Here is an 18,702-nt window from a genome sequence, read left to right on the forward strand (position 1 = left end):
CATCTAGTTTGGCTCCAGATGAGCACTCTCCTTTAAGGAAGTAACGTTCTCACTCAAGCATCAGAAAAAAGTAGCTGGGACCACCCTGCGCAGCAACCAGCATCAGCCTTCCTTTTAATGCTATAAGTGCTAGTATAAGGGGAAATTAAAGCAAAACCACAATTAATGGATTTGTTTCTAGTACAAGAAAGATAGGAATGTGCTAAAATGCAAGAAGGGAAACTACAAAGGGTATGGAATGGTATGTGTGAAAAAGAATTGTGCATATATATTTTTAAAAAGGTTTTTAGTCATTGTTTTTATGGATTCTTAGGCAGGTGATGTGGTGGGGAATCACTATGTAAGGAAAGCTCAAAGAATGAAAATAAACAGGATATCGTATATAGAAGAGCCTTTAAAATGAATTTTATTGTCAGATTATTATTTTTTACAAGTAGCCTTTTAGAGGCTTCATACAAGAACTCTGTTGCAAAACTCTAATAAATAGTCTGCCCCAAGTCCCACTGTTTAAAATAAAATAAAAACTAAAGAGAAAGAAAAATAAGTCAGGATGCTGAGAGATGTTAGCAATATTTCCCATTTACAAATTACATCAGGCATTATATAGATCTCCTTCATACAAATTATTGAAGATGAAAAACAACAACAACACCCTAAGACATTCTATCTTTCTGCGAAAGCACTCCAGAAATACTCTCAAACCAATCCTCTCACATGGCCAAACGTTATCAGGGGGGGAAAAACCCCGAGGGGGATTTTCATCAAATGAAGCTGTAGGTCAAAACAAACCATGTGGGTTTGTACAGTTAATTAAGAGTTATGAAAATGCGTATCAAAGAAGGCCAGGAAGACTCAATGCCAGGTAAAGAACATTCCCAGTGATGAATGAGGCCTAGAACACAGGGAAGGAGAGGAAGGTTGATGAAATGGACAGGTATGGGCTGCTGCCGTTAGGTGCAACAGTGCATAGGAAAGAGTATCACGGCTGCATGCAGAGAAGGTCACAAATGAGATTTACCACATGCCACTTGAAACAAAGCTTAGGCAGGCTGCAGGGCACGCCGGTTTCTTCCCCCAATGCTAAGACTTCATTCCTTGCCGATGCGACGTTTTATGGTAGTTCTAATGGAAAAGTCACGTGCCAAAGATTCAAGAGTAAGGATTCTTCCTTCTCCTGATTCTAAAAATCAAGGGAAGACTTCGATCATGTTAATAAAGGAGCCATCCCATTGTCTTTTCACTCAGGGCAATGATGACAAAAAATTTACTTATATGACAGACGGCTGCTGCATGGAGCGCAACTCGCAATGGTTGCTTCACAGCTTCGCCTTATTTTGGATATGTACGAGTGCTAAGAAATAACACATGGGCAGCGACACTGGTGTGTCCTATTAAAGTCTCAATATGCAAGCTATTAAAATGAAAATCCATTGAGGTCAACAGCATTCAGGCACACATGGCTTTGTGTGCAGTCTTAACAGTACAGCACGTTATCTGTCAAAAGGCCACCAATGGAAACCGGGGGTCGGTATTGTCTCGTTCTCCTTTCCAAGGCAAACTTCAAGGGTGCTGCATAAGGGTGCTAAGTGTCACACTGCTAGGGTGGGGCATGGAGAAAGAGCTTTGGCTCACTTCCTTTCTCGGGAGTAGGCCCTGTCAAGGCCCACAGACCACTGCTTCCTGGCCCTTTTCCTCCTTGCTGTTGCTGACTGACTGTCTTCTCCAAACATGCAAGCAAAAGACAAAAACGAGGAAGCAGGGTAGCATCCTCTACTTCCCTCTAGCCAGTTGTGCAGATTGGGCCAAGAGGGAGAGAGAAAGGCATTGAGTGGAGAAGAGGAGGAGACCCACGGATGAAGAGTGTCTGGCCCAAAGAGCTCCCCAAACCTAGAATCCACACTGGACATAATTACACAATCTCCAGATCAACAGGAGTGGGCTACCTGTATTAAAGAAATGTAAAATATGCAATGCTATCAGGAAGGGATTGGTGAAAGAAAGGTCCCTAGGTAGGAGTGAGTATTCTCTTCACTCAAGGAGCCTGAGAAAGGATATCTGTTCAGCATATCAAATTTGTACTGCCTTTCTGTCCCTTAGGTAGCTGGAAGCCCATGCACTTCCACTGGAAAACAAAGGCGCAACAACCACAGATTCAAAGAGATGTGCAGAAATGGAACTGGGTAACTTGCCATAGCCATGGCTCAAGTCTCCACTGGCTACACTGTACGCACTTGTACACGTGCACACTCTAGGGGAAATGGCTCTATACAAGGTATGTGGAGATAGCGCTAAGGATGGTCAAGCACAAATTAAGGTGACACCCAAAACATAGCTCACATCCTCTGGCTTGTGGAATACGTCAGAAACAATAGAAAGGAAGCAGCAAAACAAACATCTTCCTAGTTTTCTAGAAGTTGTAATATTTGCCAAAGCAGCAAGAATAAAGCAGATTAATCTGAAACTGATACAAAGGAGTGAATAGAAATAAATAGAGGCAGATGGACAAGTTATTCTGGTCCACTCTCCCAAGTCATTTTGTACAGGACAAGTAAGGAGAATGTGCAAAAAAATAAAGACATTCACATTTTAGCAGTTAAACTTTTATTTTCTTTAAAATTACTTTTTTTGTTGCTTTTATTTTTTTCCTACAAAAGGCAGACAATGATTGTTGATCTGCAATAGTTCTGGGTGCTTGCAGAGATGCAAAAAAAGGGTAATCAGAGTATGAAAGATGTAAAAGTGCTCTGACTGGACTTTCAAAGGTCATGATTAGTGTGGTATTAAAGCAAAGTCCCACTACAGAGGTGATTTCACTTTTTTTTGCCAATGTGTTTGTTTCAATGTGTGCTGTTCTTAGCTCATATCAATTGTGTTGAAAACCCATTCCGTGAATTTCTTCAGTTTCTCAGAGGCGTTCTGGGATTCCTCTTGTAACCGTAAATTGTCTTCTCGCAAATGCTGGACTTCGGCCTGAAGATTGGCTTTGTCTTCTTTTTCCTGGAAGAATGAGCAAAAGACAAAAGATCTCAGATGCGGATTCTATGTGACAAGCCCTATAGTGATCACCAGGGCAGACCTTCATCAAAAAGGTGTTCTCTCCAACCTCCACAGGCTTCCTGCCTTCTAATTTACTACTACAACTACTACTTATTTTATTATTTCTACTCTACCCATCTGGCTGGGTTTCCCCAGCCACTCTGGGCAGCTTCTAGCAAAATATAAAAACAGAACAAAACGTCAAGCATTAAAGACTTCCATGTTGTGGCATGTCAAATTTTCTGGTGTTTTCTGGTGTTTGCGATGACATTCCTTTCCCTCTTTCTAGATCCTTGTGCCATCAATTCTGCTGAGTTTTCCCTTGTAAATCCAAGGCTTCCTCCCTCTGCCAAACAGGAAATGGACCACTGGCCGATCCAAAGCAAGATCTCCTCTTCATCTGCCATCAGTAGGACTCAATGTTATTCCGTGTTTCAAACAAGATACGACACCAAACCACACACTTCATCAGAAGTGCTTGGGTTTTCAAATTATCACTATATTATTCTATTAATACAATTATTCTTAACTGCCACAGATCTCTCCATTCTCATTAGAATTACAGTATGTGGGCTTAAATCTATCTTTTCCTGCCATGCTCTCAATGAAAACCACCACTGTCACCTCTGGTTTGGTGGCTATTAGTTGCAGGAGGTAAGCTCCCACACACACTTGTCTTCTGAGACTAATAGCTGCTGTGGAAGGCAGATTTTATTTGGAGTGTTGTAGTAGGGGAATAAAGGGTCAAGTTCTCTTTCTGCACTCCTGACAAACACTCCCCCCCCAGCAGCTACGCATAACAAAAAGCACCAGTGACACTTCAAGTGAAAGGCTTTGCACTTGGTTTGGCTGTAAGAAAGTACACCTTCTGATTTCATCTCCTATCTATGTTTTAGTTCCAGGGCTTCTTAAAAACTCTGTTTTGAAATACAGCACGAGATCAGGGCTCATAGAGCTGTTAGCACGGACTAGCATTTAAACAGAAATAACTCAGAAGTTCTTTAAGTCAAAATATTTACCTTCTTTAAATCCTCCTGCAACATTCTCAGCATACCTTCCAGCTGGTTCACTTTAGAAGCAAGGGTAGGAGGAGATTCTTTACTGCAGGAAGGAGGAGACAGACACAGAGTTGTTTACTTTCTCTGTGGCCTTATGCCAGGGCCAACCCCCCCCCCCCCGCAAATGCTTTGGACTCCAACTCACATCAGCTCCAGTGGCTAATGGTGGGATGATGGGAGTTGGATTCCAATAATGTCTGAAGGGCACCAAGTCCCCCATTCTCTGTCTTATGCAGACAGAACCAGTGGTATGCTTTCCTTAATCACAAATCAGTGTTACATCTGCATATATAACCCATGGTAAGTAAAGGATGTTAATCAGTAAGAACACAAGGCCCCTCTTGAAACAGATCAAGTGTCAATCGAAGCCAACATTTCATTTCCAATTCCAGCCAATCAGGCACTTCTTGGAAGCCACGGAGGAGGGCATCCTCTGCAGGTGTTTGTCTTCAGGAGCCGGTTTTCATAGGCATATCAACCCACCCACTCCCTAGCCCTTCCCCAAGAAAAGCATATACCCTTTCTTTTTTCATGGTTCTGACCAAGAAGGATCCATTCAGATACCAAGCACTACATTTCTCCTTCTTTAAAAGACATCTAAGCTAGTTGACATCACAACATTCTGCAGCAGTGAATTTGCCAGGCTAATTATGCACTGTGTGGAACAGTTATTTCCTTTGCTCTGAACCTATTGCATCTTATTAACCAGGTTAAGGCACCAAATCAAGGTTAGTGCTAACCAGGGTCCACCTGTAATAATAATAATAATAATAATAATAATAATAATAATAATAATAATTTATCATTTATACCCCACCCATCTGGCTGGGTTTATGTCTGTGGGAAGCCTTAGCAACACGTTTTGGAACAGCTGTATAGACTTTTGGGTTGGTTTGGCATCCTATGACAGCAACTGCGTGTTTCCAATACCCCTTCTGGAAAGACTGATCTAAAAACATAGGCAGACTCTCTCAAAGGTGGACCTGTTCTAGAGTTTTAAAGCAATGTGTGCTACTTGCCATAGCTATTGTATGATAATACTACACATATCGTCTTCTCCATCAACCAGACAATGATTATTTGAAATGCTGATGAGCAGATCCTTGAACTCATCCTCTCTATCAGGGATGGGGAACCTGTGACCCTCCAGATGTTGATGGACTGCCTACACACAACATCCATGATCCTTGGTCGTTGGCTATGCTGGCTGGGGCTGATGAAAGCTGGAGTCAAAGAACATCTGGATGGTCACAGATTCCTCATTCCTTCCCTAGAATAAACTGCCAAGCATCATTTAACATTTTACATACCCAGTGTAAGGCTTCATCTGAGCAGGAAGCTGGTCTTCGGTTTGATCACTGTTGGAAGCAACACTGACAGGTCTGTGGTTTTCATCACTAGTGGCAAAAAATGAGGCTCGCTGGACTGGAGAGACACACACAAACACATGCCACAAAATAATTATTTTTTTCTTTTGCAGCAGAAGAAAGCAGTCTTCTTTCACATGAAAACAAAACAGGAAGACAAGGAAAAGAATGTCCTGTAACAAAGTCAAGAACTGGAATCCTCTTCTGAGAATGTTTCCATTTCAGATAATCATTACAGAAATGACTTTATGAAGTGGTGTCTTGATTTTGTTTTCCTCTTTCCTCCTCATTTCTTTCTTTTTATGTCATGTATTCTAGACTGCAAGCCTCCTTGCAGGAACAACCCTGTTTTAATTGATCATGTATAAGGTGCTCTGGGAGCCTTTTTCTGCTGAAAATGCTAGTTATATCACTAAATGGTCCACATTCCTTTTTTAAAAGTCTTTCCGGCCCTGTGGCAAAAGGCTGCACATTTAAGCCTTGACATTTGCAAATTAAAATAAGGATGAACTGAAAACACTGATTGACAGCAAAGCACCTATTGCATTTCAGATACAATAATAAAATGGGAAGCACACCAAAAATGCAAAAAGAAACCGCACTGGAATAGTGTTAAGTGACATAAGATTGTCATTGCAACTGAAGAGGAAACTTGGGTTTCAGAGCTGGAAAACCTATGTAAGACATGGCAAATTAAAACAAATTTGTAAAGAGGGCATAAGAGCTTTTGAAGCAGTAACCTGCCAAGACCTACCCTCAAAGGCTTTGGCAGCATCTACCAAGTTTGACCAGTCTAGGTCAGAAGCAGAATCGGGCAGAGGCATGAGACCAGGATCTGGCATGGGCTGCCTTCTCTGATCCTGGATATCTGTGAGGGAGCTGTCAGAGGCAGAGAACTCTCCTGAAGCAACAAAGAACACAGACAAACACACAATTAAAAGCAGAAATCAGGAAAAGCTAACAACACTGAAATTGAGCTGAGAGAATATTCTAAAGAAACAAATTTCTTCTTGAATTTCCACAGCTTCAGATCCACATGGAAGTTATTCAAAAGTGAAAAGGAAGGTAACTGATCATTATAGGCCAGATTAAACTAATAGGTCCATCCACTGAGAATGCCATTCTTTGTGCCATTGCTGCTCTGACTTGGCATATCGGTGGCATGGTGAAAAAGGAACATACCACTGATTTTAAAGATTGTTCTTGGTCTGAAGAGTTTCTACGATATGTCTAAGATGGGTCTAAGTTTCTAAGATATGTCTAAGATAAAGCCATATAGAGCTTTATAGGCCAAAACAATCACCTTAAATTATGCTCCAGAGCCAATAAAGAGCCAAGCAGATGCTGGAGGCACTGGCATAAAAAGCCAGTAATGGCCATACTCTTCAAAAACAGGTCTTATATTCTATATCAGTTGTAGCTTTTGAACCATCAAGGGCAGCACCAAGCAGAATACACTGCAATATTCACGTTTCAAGCTTACATAAGGCATGACCAACATACCTTTGAACCCATCTCTAAGCACAAAAGCATGGCTGGTATGAAAGAGGCTTGCTTATTCTGAGTTCTCAGGACAGAGCAGGCTGCCGGCTGAATCAACGCACGGCACTTCCACAATAATACTGAAGTTGGAAGCATACTCACCGTGTAAGGATTTCATTCCTAACGTGTACGACGGCCTTCTTAATGGTAATGACTTGGGAAGAGAAGGATATGTGCTGGTGAAAAGGACATCATTTGGCAGGGCTTGGTCTAGAAGAGAAGCTCGCGAGGGGAAGAAGTGTTCCCTTTGACTGCTGTAAATACTCTCATCTGACAGAGTCCTCTGCAACGCACGCCTTGAGGTAGGGGTGCTGGGGAACGGAGACTGGAAGAAGAGAAAGGAGCAATAACTGCCAGTAGTACATGTCAAAAGCGCATGGTGTTTTTTAATTTGTTGGAAGCCACCCAGAGTGGCTTGGATAACCTAGTCAGATGGGCGGCATATTAATGACAACAACATGTAATAATAAGGTGATTTTAGAATGTTCCTTTAAAAGTGAGAACCAGTTCCAGTAGAATATTTCGTCCCTTACAGGTCTTTCAGAATGGGTGCACAGAAAATTGTAGTTAACCTGTACTGATTCAAAGGTTACACGTGTCTGCATCCCAAAGGCATTTATACCCACAGCTACAACGTGGAAAAACATATCTGGATGTACACTGGACTAATTTTAAGTAAGCATGTGCCGAAAAGGACTAAAGGCCTATCCTGAATTGTAAAATCAATATTCTTAGTGATATTCTCCTGTCTGTGCTAATAACATGATAACCTGCTCTCACGTAACAAAAAGCGATCAGGCATGCTTGGTGGCTGCTTGACATTTTCTGAACTTCAGGCAGATACATGTTCTAGCGCTGCATCCCTCCTCCAAAGAATGAAATAGAAATAGAAAGCACAACGTTTATTATGTGTATTGGAGGGTAAGCCTGTCTGTCTGTTAGTCGCTTTTTAAAGGGGTCACTGAACATTCCTGCACTTGAGTGCTCACACAACCATGTTCCACCAAACAATGTTTGTTGGGTTTGTTGATTTTTTCAACAATGAAATATTATGGCCAGAGGGCTAGGTAAACATCTCCAAGAAACAGAAATCATTAACCCGTGAAAGTTGCTTGGTGGACTTCCGGTCGGATCGCGAGGTGAAAGCAGGCGAGTTTTCCCTCGGGAGAGGGTGACTTGCTCCAAAGAGGCAAAGGGGGGTGCTACAAGGGCGCCGTAGCCCCCCAAAACCCACTGAAAGGAGATTCAGTGGATCAGGATCCCAGCGCTTTTTTTTTTTGATGGCAGAGAATTGCAATTTAATTGATATTTGGAGATTGAAACACCCATTGGAAAAACAGTTTACCTATCAATCAGAAGCAAATCAATCAATGTCAAGAATCAATCAAATATGGATAACAAATGACCTTACAACAAGAATTTTAAAGATTGAAATACAACCCAAGGTGCTTTCGGACCATAATCCAATAAAATGTACCTTAAAAGGATTTGAAAAAAAACCTTTCCGATGGAGAATAAACGAAAATCTTTTTGATGATCAAAAAATAGAGAATGCGCAAAAACATATGAGGGATTATTTTATAAACAATATGAATCAAGGAACAAAAACAAGTATAGTTTGGGACGCTGGCAAAGCAGTCATGAGAGTTTTTTTTATACAACAGAATGCAATTAAAAACAAATATAGAGAGAAAGGGAAAAAAGAAATCTTAAAACAAATTATGGAAAATGAGAAGAAACTTATTGATAGACCTAATGATAAAAAAATGAAACTTAACATAAAAACATTACAAGCGCAATTCTCTATGATAATAAACAAGGAAGTGGAATGGAATAATGCCAAGGTTGCAGGTTCGATCCCTGTATGGACCAGCTGCATATTCCTGCATTGCAGGGGGTTGGACTAGATGATCCTCAGGGTCCCTTCCAACTCTACAGTTCTATGATTCTATGATCAAAAGGATGAGACAAAAGAACTTTGAAAATGCAAATAAATCTGGGAAACTACTAGCGTGGCAGATTAAAAAAAGGAAAGAACAAAGTATGGTACATAAGATTGTGGTTGAAGATAAAGAGATTGATGACCCGAAAGGAATAAGGAAAGGATTTGTGGACTTTTATAGACAATTGTACAAGAAGAAGGAGAAAGATAATCTAAAGAAAATAGAAAAATACTTGAAAGAGAAAGGGGTGCAGAAAATTCCGACGAAAGAGAAAAGTAAATTAAATGAAAGAATAGAAATAGAAGAAATAAGAAATGCAATTAAAGAATTAAAAAGTGGAAAGACCCCAGGGCCAGATGGATTCAGTGCAAGATTTTACAAAGAAATGAAAGACATCCTAGTTGTACCACTGAGAGAAGTAATGAATGATATATTAACAAAAAGAGAGATACCAGAAACCTGGAAAGAAGCATATATTACCTTAATACCCAAGCAAGACTCAGATTTATCTCAAGTTAAGAATTATAGGCTGATTTCGCTTCTAAATAATGATTACAAACTGTTTGCCAATATATTAGCAAATAGGATGAAAAAAGTGTTGAAGGGTTTGATACATGAAGACCAAGCAGGTTTTCTTCCTGGCAGACAAATGGAAGACAATATTAGAAATGTAATTAACGTTTTGGAATATTTGAATGCCAGGAATGATAAGCAAGCTATGTTGATATTTGTGGATGCGGAAAAGGCCTTTGATAATATTTCTTGGGAATTTATGTTAAAAAACTTTGAAATGATGGATATTGGACAAGGAATTATGAATGGTATTGGGGCAATATATAGAGACCAAAGAGCAAAATTAATAGTTAACAATGTGGTAACAGAAAACATAAAAATAACTAAAGGAACTAGGCAAGGATGTCTGCTTTCACCACTGTTATTTATCACGGTACTGGAAGTCCTTTTAAGAGCAATAAGAGGCAACGAACAGATAAAAGGGATAACGGTAGGAAATAAACAATATAAGGTTAAGGCCTTTGCCGATGACTTGGTACTAACTTTGGAAAATTCGACAAATACTGTAACAGAAGTTTTGAATGAAATAGAACAGTTTTGCCAATTGGCAGGATTTATTTTGAATAAGAAAAAGACAAAAATGTTTAGTAAAAATATGGATCAAGAAACTACCGATAAAGTGCAGCAACAATTAGAAATAGAAGTGGTAAAGTAAGTTAAATATTTGGTTTGGTTAACCCCCAGAAGTATTGATTTGTATCAGAACAACTACATACCAACTTGGAGTAAGATTAAAAAAGACTTAGAGGTGTGGGAAAGAATGAAATTCTCATTTTGGGGAAGAATTGCAATAATAAAAATGAACGTGCTACCAAAGATGTTATTTTTATTTTTATTTCAAACTGTTCCAGTAATCAGGGGGTCAGCTATCTTTAAAAATTGGCAAAGAGAAATTTCAAGGTTTATATGGCAGGGTAAGAAGCCGAGAATAAAGTTTAAGCTACTAACTGATTTAAAAGAAAGAGGAGGCTTCGCCCTGCCAGATCTGAAATCATATTATGAAGCATCTTGCCTCTGCTGGTTGAAGGAATGGATGAAATTAGAAAACACTGATTTGCTAGATCTAGAAGGTTTTGATAATAGATTTGGGTGGCATGCTTATTTATGGTATGACAAAAAGCAAGTACATAAAGGTTTTGAAAACCACACCATAAGAAGATCTTTGATAGAGGTTTGGGAAAAGTATAAAAACTTGTTGGAAGTAAAAACTCCGTATTGGTTGTCACCACTAGAGGCGCTGAGTGTGAAAAAAATCAATATGAAAGGGAGGTGGGTAACATACCAGAATTTAATAATAAAAACAGAAGGTAAATGGAGGTTGAAGTCGTTTGAAGAAATTAAGGAACATGTTAATGATTGGCTGCATTATTTTCAAATTAATGAAATGTTTAAAAAAGATCTAAAACTAAGAGGTTTTGAGGATAAAGAGTCGAAATTTCAGAAAGAAATAATAAACAGTGATATTAAAGTTTTGGCTAAAATGTGTAAGATATTATTAGAATGGTATACAAAAGATGAAGAGGTAAAATTGGTTATGATTGACTGGGACAAAGATTTTGGATATAATATACAAAAGGAGGATTGGGAGAAATTGTGGAAAGAAGGTTTAAGATTCACTGCATGTACAACAATAAAAGAAAATGTGATGAAAATGATGTATCGATGGTATGTACACCAGTTAGCAAGGATGTATAAAGGATGTAACAAATGTTGGAAATGTAAAGAAAAAGAGGGTTCATTCTATCATATGTGGTGGGAGTGTAAGAAAGTAAAAAGCTTTTGGGAAATGATATATAATGAATTGAAGAAAATGTTTAAGTACACTTTTCTTAAGAAACCAGAAGCGTTTTTACTTGGTATTACAGGGAATGAGATAAATAAGAAAGAAAGCAAGCTATTTTTATATGCAGTGGCTGCAGCAAGAATATTGATGGCTCAGAAATGGAAGCAAGAGGAGCTACCTACATTAGAAGAATGGAGATTGAAGATGACGGACTTTGCAGAACTTGATAGATTGATGGGAAGGATCCGAAATCGACTAGACCAAAGATTCATAGAAGATTGGGAAAAGTTTACAGAGTATATGCATAAATTAAGTGATAATCAAATAACGCTTGTAAGCTTTAATGAAGCTCTGTAAAAAGAAATGTTAGAATATGAGTAAAGTAAGATTTTATTTATAAAAACAACAGAAGTAAGGTTTTAGAAATGTGTAAGAAATCAAGAAGGGAATGAGTATCAGCCAAGTTGAGGGAAGTCAAAAAAGAGAATGGATATAAAAAAGATGTATGAACTGTATAAATTTTATATTGGAAAAAATTGAATAAAAATTATTAAAAAGAAAAAAGAAAGTTGCTTGGTGGATCCACTACAATAAATGAGTAGCATCTGTGCCTTTACTGCACAAGAAAAATCATCTAGAAGGCCCCTCAGACGGAAAAGGCAATTCTCATTTCTTCTACTTCCTGCATTTTCTATTTTATTATACAATAAGCTTTCAACAAAGTGCTGAAGAGAATCTATCAATTCAGCAATATTCATCCTACACAGAGAAGATATGGAAGGAATGGCTCCTACATCTGCATGGTAAACAATGCTAAAAGCAGAGGTCTCCCTTAGTCCCTTACCTCCCCAATCTCCCAAGTTCCAAATCTCTCAATCATCACTGATTGGCTGCAAGCGCTGCATAGTGAGGTTGTAGCAGGAATTATTGGGAGGCATGTAGACACCAGAAGGGTGGGATAGCAGTGTGCCAAACTAGAATTAGCCTCCAAATCATAAGCTTATTAATTATTTCTCCTGTAGGAAATTTTTTGAAGCCTTATATTCTGTATTTTTGTATGTACAAAAGTTATCCAAGAGTTGTTGTGGATAAAAGCCATAGTGTAGGGCAAACTACTTCTTCTTTTGTCTGAGAGCTGCGTGCCATCAATACTTTCTCACTTCCACACCCGGGACAGATAAACGTAGCTCCCCTCCTCAGTTGCTGGGGGAGTTATTGCCACCGCTCCATTCATTAAGATTAATCTGATGAATAGGGAGGGGTCTATTTGTATGCCCTTCAGGGCTTCACAGAGAGGTTTAAAAGTTCTCTACCTACTCCAATGTTGTGACTGCATACTTTTTCTCATTTCCTTCCACTGCTGCCAAAATTGCTGGGGCCATTGGGGTGGGGGGTGGGCATAAAATTTGCTGGGAGGGCTGTACCTGGTCCCCAGGGCAGAAGTACTCATCCCTGAAGTGAGTTGCTCCTGTATGGCTTGTTTATGAGAAGAGAGGAGGAGAAAAGAGAAGAGAAGAGACCTCAAACATAGGAGGATGCTCTATCAAGAACATTGGTCCATCTAGCTTGGTATGGTCTTCAACGGCTGGCAGTGGGTCTCCAGGGTTTCATGCAAGGGTCTCAAAGCAGCTACTCTACCACTGTACCAATGCATATGAGTATCTTTAGAGAGAGAAAGAGCAAGCCCACTCTGCTCCTGCATGTCTTCTGCCAAAAGTTCTGTAGTTGTTCAGGCATGGTGGTAACGCAGAAGCTTGGTAGACAAACAACTTACCAAAGAGGTGAAACTCTTTCTGGACCAGACCTCACTTTACACTGCAGATGCTGAACCATATGGCCATTGTGTACTTGGATTTTTTAAAATCCCCACCTAATGAGATGTGCCTGAGACAAATGTGGGAGTTGCAGAGGAGGAGCTTCACAAACTTTTTTTTTGCCATTTGTGAAAAGTGCTCCCCTTAGCAATCTTAGGACACGGCGGAGTGGGTGTTGTAGCACAAGTTCTTCTCTTGGACTAGAAGCACTTTGCCAAAAGAAGAGGAGTCACACTGCAGGGACTCAGCAGAACGGCTCCTCCCCTTCTTCTGACAGGAGGAAAGTGAAGGAAATTATATAAAAGAGCGGCTAAGAAAGAAAGAAGCGTCCCCTCAGAAAACAGCTAATCTTGGACAAAGAGAATGTAAGTGCTTGTAATAAACTCTTTCAAGGAGTTAGGGAAGGGCTATCTTAATGTCCTTGTCTACTAAGAGGATTTTTTAAATAAAGAGAATAGGCAGTAATAGTAACACTGGTATCAGGATTCATGAATTTTGGCAGGTTATTTGTTTAAACTAGTGACTACCGTCTCAATGAGGAAAATAATTTGAGAGAGAGCAGACTCCATTGATCATGAGGAGTTCCACAAGAGACATGTACCAACAGCTACTAGGAGAATCAATCATTTAAATGATTAGCAATTTTGCGAAAAGAGAACAGTCCTTGTCTGACGAGTCATGAGAAAGTTGTTCATCTTTCCCCTTAGAATGCTAGTAGGCAGTTGGGTGGGGGGAATACTTGCCTGTGGCAATTTGCCTTTGCTCCAGCCTCAAAGACAACACTGAAAAATAATCTGTATATGGAACCTCATACTTACAAGTTTTAATAAGCCTCTTTGGGTTTTGACAAGCAAAGAAAGAAGTTGCGAGTGCCCTCTTTTGCATGGTTGCTGTGGAAACCATTTAGTCTCTGACAAGCTTGAAATGTTAAGCAGTGGCTTTCAGCACAGAGGCCTTAGAAATCAAGGCTCTTTCTTCAAGATTATTCATTGGATGTTTAAAGATGGTTAAGTCATTAGTACTTCTGGTAAAACCTTAAGGAATTGTTCTGGGTGGATTTATTTCAAGTGCTTTAAAGTTTGGGAAGCAATTTTGGCCCTCGCAAAATGAGGCATGGGTTCAGTAGAAAAGTTCTGCTCACTCCAAGCATGTCATTACTCAAGAGCTCTGATCAGAAAAGTGGAAGAGACACTCAACTGAACGAAGGCGGCCTTTGGAAGAAAACATTCCATTAGCACTAGTGGCTTTTCAGCAAGTGATACCTCCTTCTGATAAAAGGCTGCATGCAGAACTATGAGGTGCAATTGGCACCTGCTAATGCAGTATATTGAAACCTTCCCTAACTAAAACTCCCCAAGAACCAAAGGAGGCCAGTGGCAATGTTGTAATTCATGAAGAAAATTCACACCCTGTCAGAAGCTCTGTACCATTCAACTGACCACAAATCGGGCTGTAAAAGGTTTCCATGAGATGCTGTTAAGATGCTGTAATGTGAGATACCACGAAAGCTCTTTAAAACAGAAAGCATTCATCTCCTTCCCTACTCTGTCTGGTGTTGAAACACAGTAGCATTTTCTAATCTAGCAGATATTCAGAAACTTTCGGATTTAGTGTTTTACTCAGCCTCGCACTTTTCAGAAATATACAAATAAACATAAAGCCACTGAAGAAAAATAACCAGCAGTTCACATAAATCCATTCTCTAGAAATACATTGGGTTTGGAAAGGGTTGCCAAAAAGGGCAACTCCATTAAGGCCAAATGAGAATAAACTTGGTGGGCTTCTCTGGAGATTTTGTTTCACAAAACACAAAAGATGCCCTGTTCCTTGTGGCTCAACCCACCCTAAGGAGTGCAAAAGCAGACACACCTTGGCAAATCTCTAGGCATATAGGAATGCAGTTGGGAGAAAGTGGTTCTTAAGATACGCTACTACCATCCCATGTAAGATCAGGACTAGACCTTTGAACCGAGTCTGAGAAAGCAATTAGAAGCCCTTCAAGAGAATTAAGGGAATCTCTGTGGCCAAATCAAGTTAACATCCTGGCCATTACACTCAGAACCCACTGATCAATTATTTACAGGAAATGCAAGTTAATGTATGGGAAAGGTAACTGACAGTTGTAGCTTTTGTTGCGCACTGTGACTCCCACAGTTGTTTATACTTAATCATAAAAAGAGATAAGCTCAGCAGTCATAGGACTGCGAAAAACCTGCTCTTTCACACCAACTGCAGCAGCTGCTGGCTGGCCTTGACATCCTCTTCTCAGCAGGAAGGCGATGATACCATACTGTAACACCTACCTTGAAGTTCTTCTGAGACTCTGGTGTCGGGCTGTCTAGATCTATTAGCTTCTTCAGCTCTTCCTCGATATTTGACTTTGATGCACGCTTTGGTGAGGCACGAAGATCTCTGGCTGATACGCGCAACCGAGGATGTGCCATTTCATTGCCATCGCTTTGGTGACGCCTTTAAAGGAAGGAAGATAAACACTTAGGAATCCAAGCCCTTGGGGCCAGACCTTTGCAGCAACCTCCAGTTATTCAGAGAAAATGTTTGCATAGAAGGTGGGCACTTGGATGGGGAGAGGGACTGAGAAAAGTTGTATAGGAATGCCTGCTTAAAGGAATAAACCTGTTAGGTACATTGGCTTTTCCATATCTCTATAAGAAGCTCATCCTAATAGCAAAAAGGCAGACTGCATCGCCACCATATAACCACAGTTAAGGCAACTGACACCAGACTATCACCTTACTGGGTAATGTGAAGCTGTATGATTATCAAAGAGATGTCTAAGAGGCTTTGCTGCTATCATTCTCTTTGCTTTGGTTTTGCTTAGTACCATTTCAGCATCCCAACCACATGCCTTCTTGAGAACAGTCTTAACACTACTACCTGTATTCAAGCCCTTTTTAGTCAATCTGTAACCTAGTCTGCCCCCTCTGTAATGCTTTACGACTTGGAATGTGATTAACCTTTGACCTTACTTTCATTTTACCCATGATGGCACTCTGCTGCATGAGCCCTCATCCTGACTCTTCAATTATGATCTCGGTTCTCGACATAGTGCCAGTTCTTGGCATAAAAGAGCGGCTCTTTTTCCACAATAGCTAAAAACCTAATTGGCAAATCCTTTTGAAATAGTACAAAAGGAAAATACCCTATTCAGATCATCTTTGAAAGCCCATATTTGCAAAACCCTGTTGTTGCAGTCTCCCCACTGGCCCCCAGTATTCCCACTGGCACTCAGTTGAAGGGTTATTGGCATTATTTGCAGGAGGGTGGGGAGTTTCTTTTTCACCAGTAAGAGTTGTCCACAAATCCACTCACCAGCTCTGATGAGTAGGATGGCCAGCAGGACACAGATTCTCCTGGTGCTTTATGTTGTGGTTTGGAGAAAATTAGGAATAACAGGCTCCCTCCCACTCTTTCTTACCTTTCCCATATCCTAGCACACACGAGATAAGACTCAACTCTAATTTAAGCTCTCTGCATAGAGAGATGATTGGTGGTAACCATACAAAATGGCTAAGACACACCAAGGCAATATTGGGGGGGGGGGGGATTGCTGATTAACTTGACTTGAAACACTTTGTGCTGCAGTTCAGTTTCTATTACCAAAGCCACTTTTTCTAAACACTTTTTCTAAAGCTCCTCCTCTCAATACATTTAAAAACTGCAGTTGGAGGATCTTAAACACTACTGGAGAATTTTTGGTATTTTTCAGTTCAATTAAAACATCCTGCCATAGGATAAAATGTGCAATTGAAGAGATAGAACAAGAGTTTTAAAATTCATTAAATTAAACCATTTTACTTCAGTTATTTGAACACTCTAATAATCTCCATAGAATTCTTAGATGAGTTTAAGAGCTTAAATCACTGTACTACCCCTTAAAAGAGTTTCCTCCCATAATGTATCAAATTACTATACATTTTAGAGGCCTCTTCATGTTGAAAATTAGCACCCACCAGAACAGAACAAAAAAATGCTCTTACTTTCTGGAATCCATAAACCCCACAGAGTTTATTGTCCCCTCAGGTTTTTTCCATCCAATCAAGTACTTGCTAGTAGCACCCTGGCGTGGGTAGAAAGTCCTAGGACCAGAGGAGGAGGAAGAGGAGGAGAAAGAAGGTGCAAGCTGTGGTGAAGTGGCAGAATGAAGCTCCTCTTTGGGTGAACTTCTGGCACTGGTGAAAACAACGGGACTGGCAGAGTGTCGGGAACTCATGGTACTGGGAGAGAAGCATAACAAAGACAAAGCTTAAGTGTACATGCTGACATCACGTGCAATTAATTTCAAAGCTGCATTTTGTCATGCTGGGCAGATACCTTTGCCGCCTTAAAAAAACAAAAACACCATAGCTGGAAAACAAATCATTCACCCTGTTAAATTAAGAGGCACAGAAAGATTAACTACACCACTTAGTTACCTATCAGGAGACCCACCCATCCCTAATCCATCCCTTGCATCAAACTTAATAAGAGAGAGAAATGACTCTGCAGACTAACTAGTTTTCTCTCATCGTGTTTGTTCCTGTGGCAAAACTGTGATGTGGGATGGATTTGGTGTGTCTTTATGTGCAAGACTGGTACAGCACGCTAAGACACTCTCATGTTATTCAGCCTCCATTTGGCTTTTAAGAATCCAGACATAAATCCACTGTGTGGTAACATATTCCCATATGGAAGGGACGTAAGAGAGGACTTCCCTGAGCAAAAACTATAATGTGAGAAATTGCTCTAAGAAATTACGCATTCTGATTTATTCTGCTGTTAACTTAGATTCCCAGTTTTCCACCGACTGATTTGCTTTGCTGCTCTGAGGTCACGCCAGGTCTAAAAGATTTTGCTGAATATAGCTGCCCAGCTTCTTCTGCGACTCTCAAGAAACAGCATGTTCTTCCAAACTGAAATGCACTCCAATGCTGCCTATTCAAACACTGGGATTGGTAAGGGAGCGAACAGCTCTTCTGCATCATTACATCATGCCAAGGTTGTGTTGGGAAGGCAGGTCTTTGCAGTGCACTAACCAGTTTACAGAGAAGCTGCCTGGTGGTTTCATATCTTTCCACAGCTCCAAATGGGTAAGTGCTCTTTCCCATTATACACATTGCTTCCTGGATGTCCTTCACTTAAACATTGGTCCTATTAATATTAACAGAACAATCCTATAGATGTCTACTCAGAAGCAAGCCCCAGTGAGTTCAATGACACATGCTTCCAGATTTTAAATAGGATTGCAGCCTTATTATTATTATTATTATTATTATTATTATTTACATCATCCTGTTTAAAGGGTACTAAACTACTTGGTAACTACTCGAGAATGCTAGCATTACACAGCAATGATAAATGACCTTGCCTACTATATAGCAAACTAAATAAACTTCAGAAGCCACCATATATTACAAATGCTTGCAACAAACGTTGTTTCCTATCTATTCCCTAGAAAAAGCAGATAAGATGATGGAAAAGATAAATGGCCTGAAGAAACCATCATTTCAAATGCTGAGTGTTTATGCTGCAGAACACTGTGTTGGTGACATAAATTCAGCAACACCGTCAGTGTTTAAGCCTGTGTTT

At 40.0% G+C, this 18,702-nt stretch overlaps 1 protein-coding gene across 7 annotated transcripts in view; it reads right to left on the reverse strand.

The window, feature by feature from the left end:
* Positions 1–383: 383 nt before the first annotated feature.
* Positions 384–18,702, reverse strand: part of SIPA1L1 (signal induced proliferation associated 1 like 1) — a 163,683-nt gene continuing 145,364 nt past the window's right edge. For 6 of the 7 annotated variants that reach the window (XM_079989837.1, XM_079989841.1, XM_079989839.1 and 3 more), the window contains 7 exons: positions 17,115–17,351; positions 15,420–15,585; positions 7,106–7,328; positions 6,216–6,362; positions 5,405–5,519; positions 4,056–4,137; positions 384–2,997 (listed from right to left, as the gene is read on the reverse strand). In XM_079989837.1, the coding sequence (XP_079845963.1) occupies positions 2,854–2,997; positions 4,056–4,137; positions 5,405–5,519; positions 6,216–6,362; positions 7,106–7,328; positions 15,420–15,585; positions 17,115–17,351 (1,114 nt within the window). In that variant the 3' untranslated portion in view covers positions 384–2,853. The remainder of the gene's footprint in view (positions 2,998–4,055; positions 4,138–5,404; positions 5,520–6,215; positions 6,363–7,105; positions 7,329–15,419; positions 15,586–17,114; positions 17,352–18,702) is intronic. The other variant, XM_079989840.1, reaches the window with a different exon arrangement.

The sequence above is a fragment of the Podarcis cretensis genome (assembly GCF_951804945.1).
Source record: "Podarcis cretensis genome assembly, chromosome: 1".
NCBI lineage: Eukaryota > Metazoa > Chordata > Lepidosauria > Squamata > Lacertidae > Podarcis > Podarcis cretensis.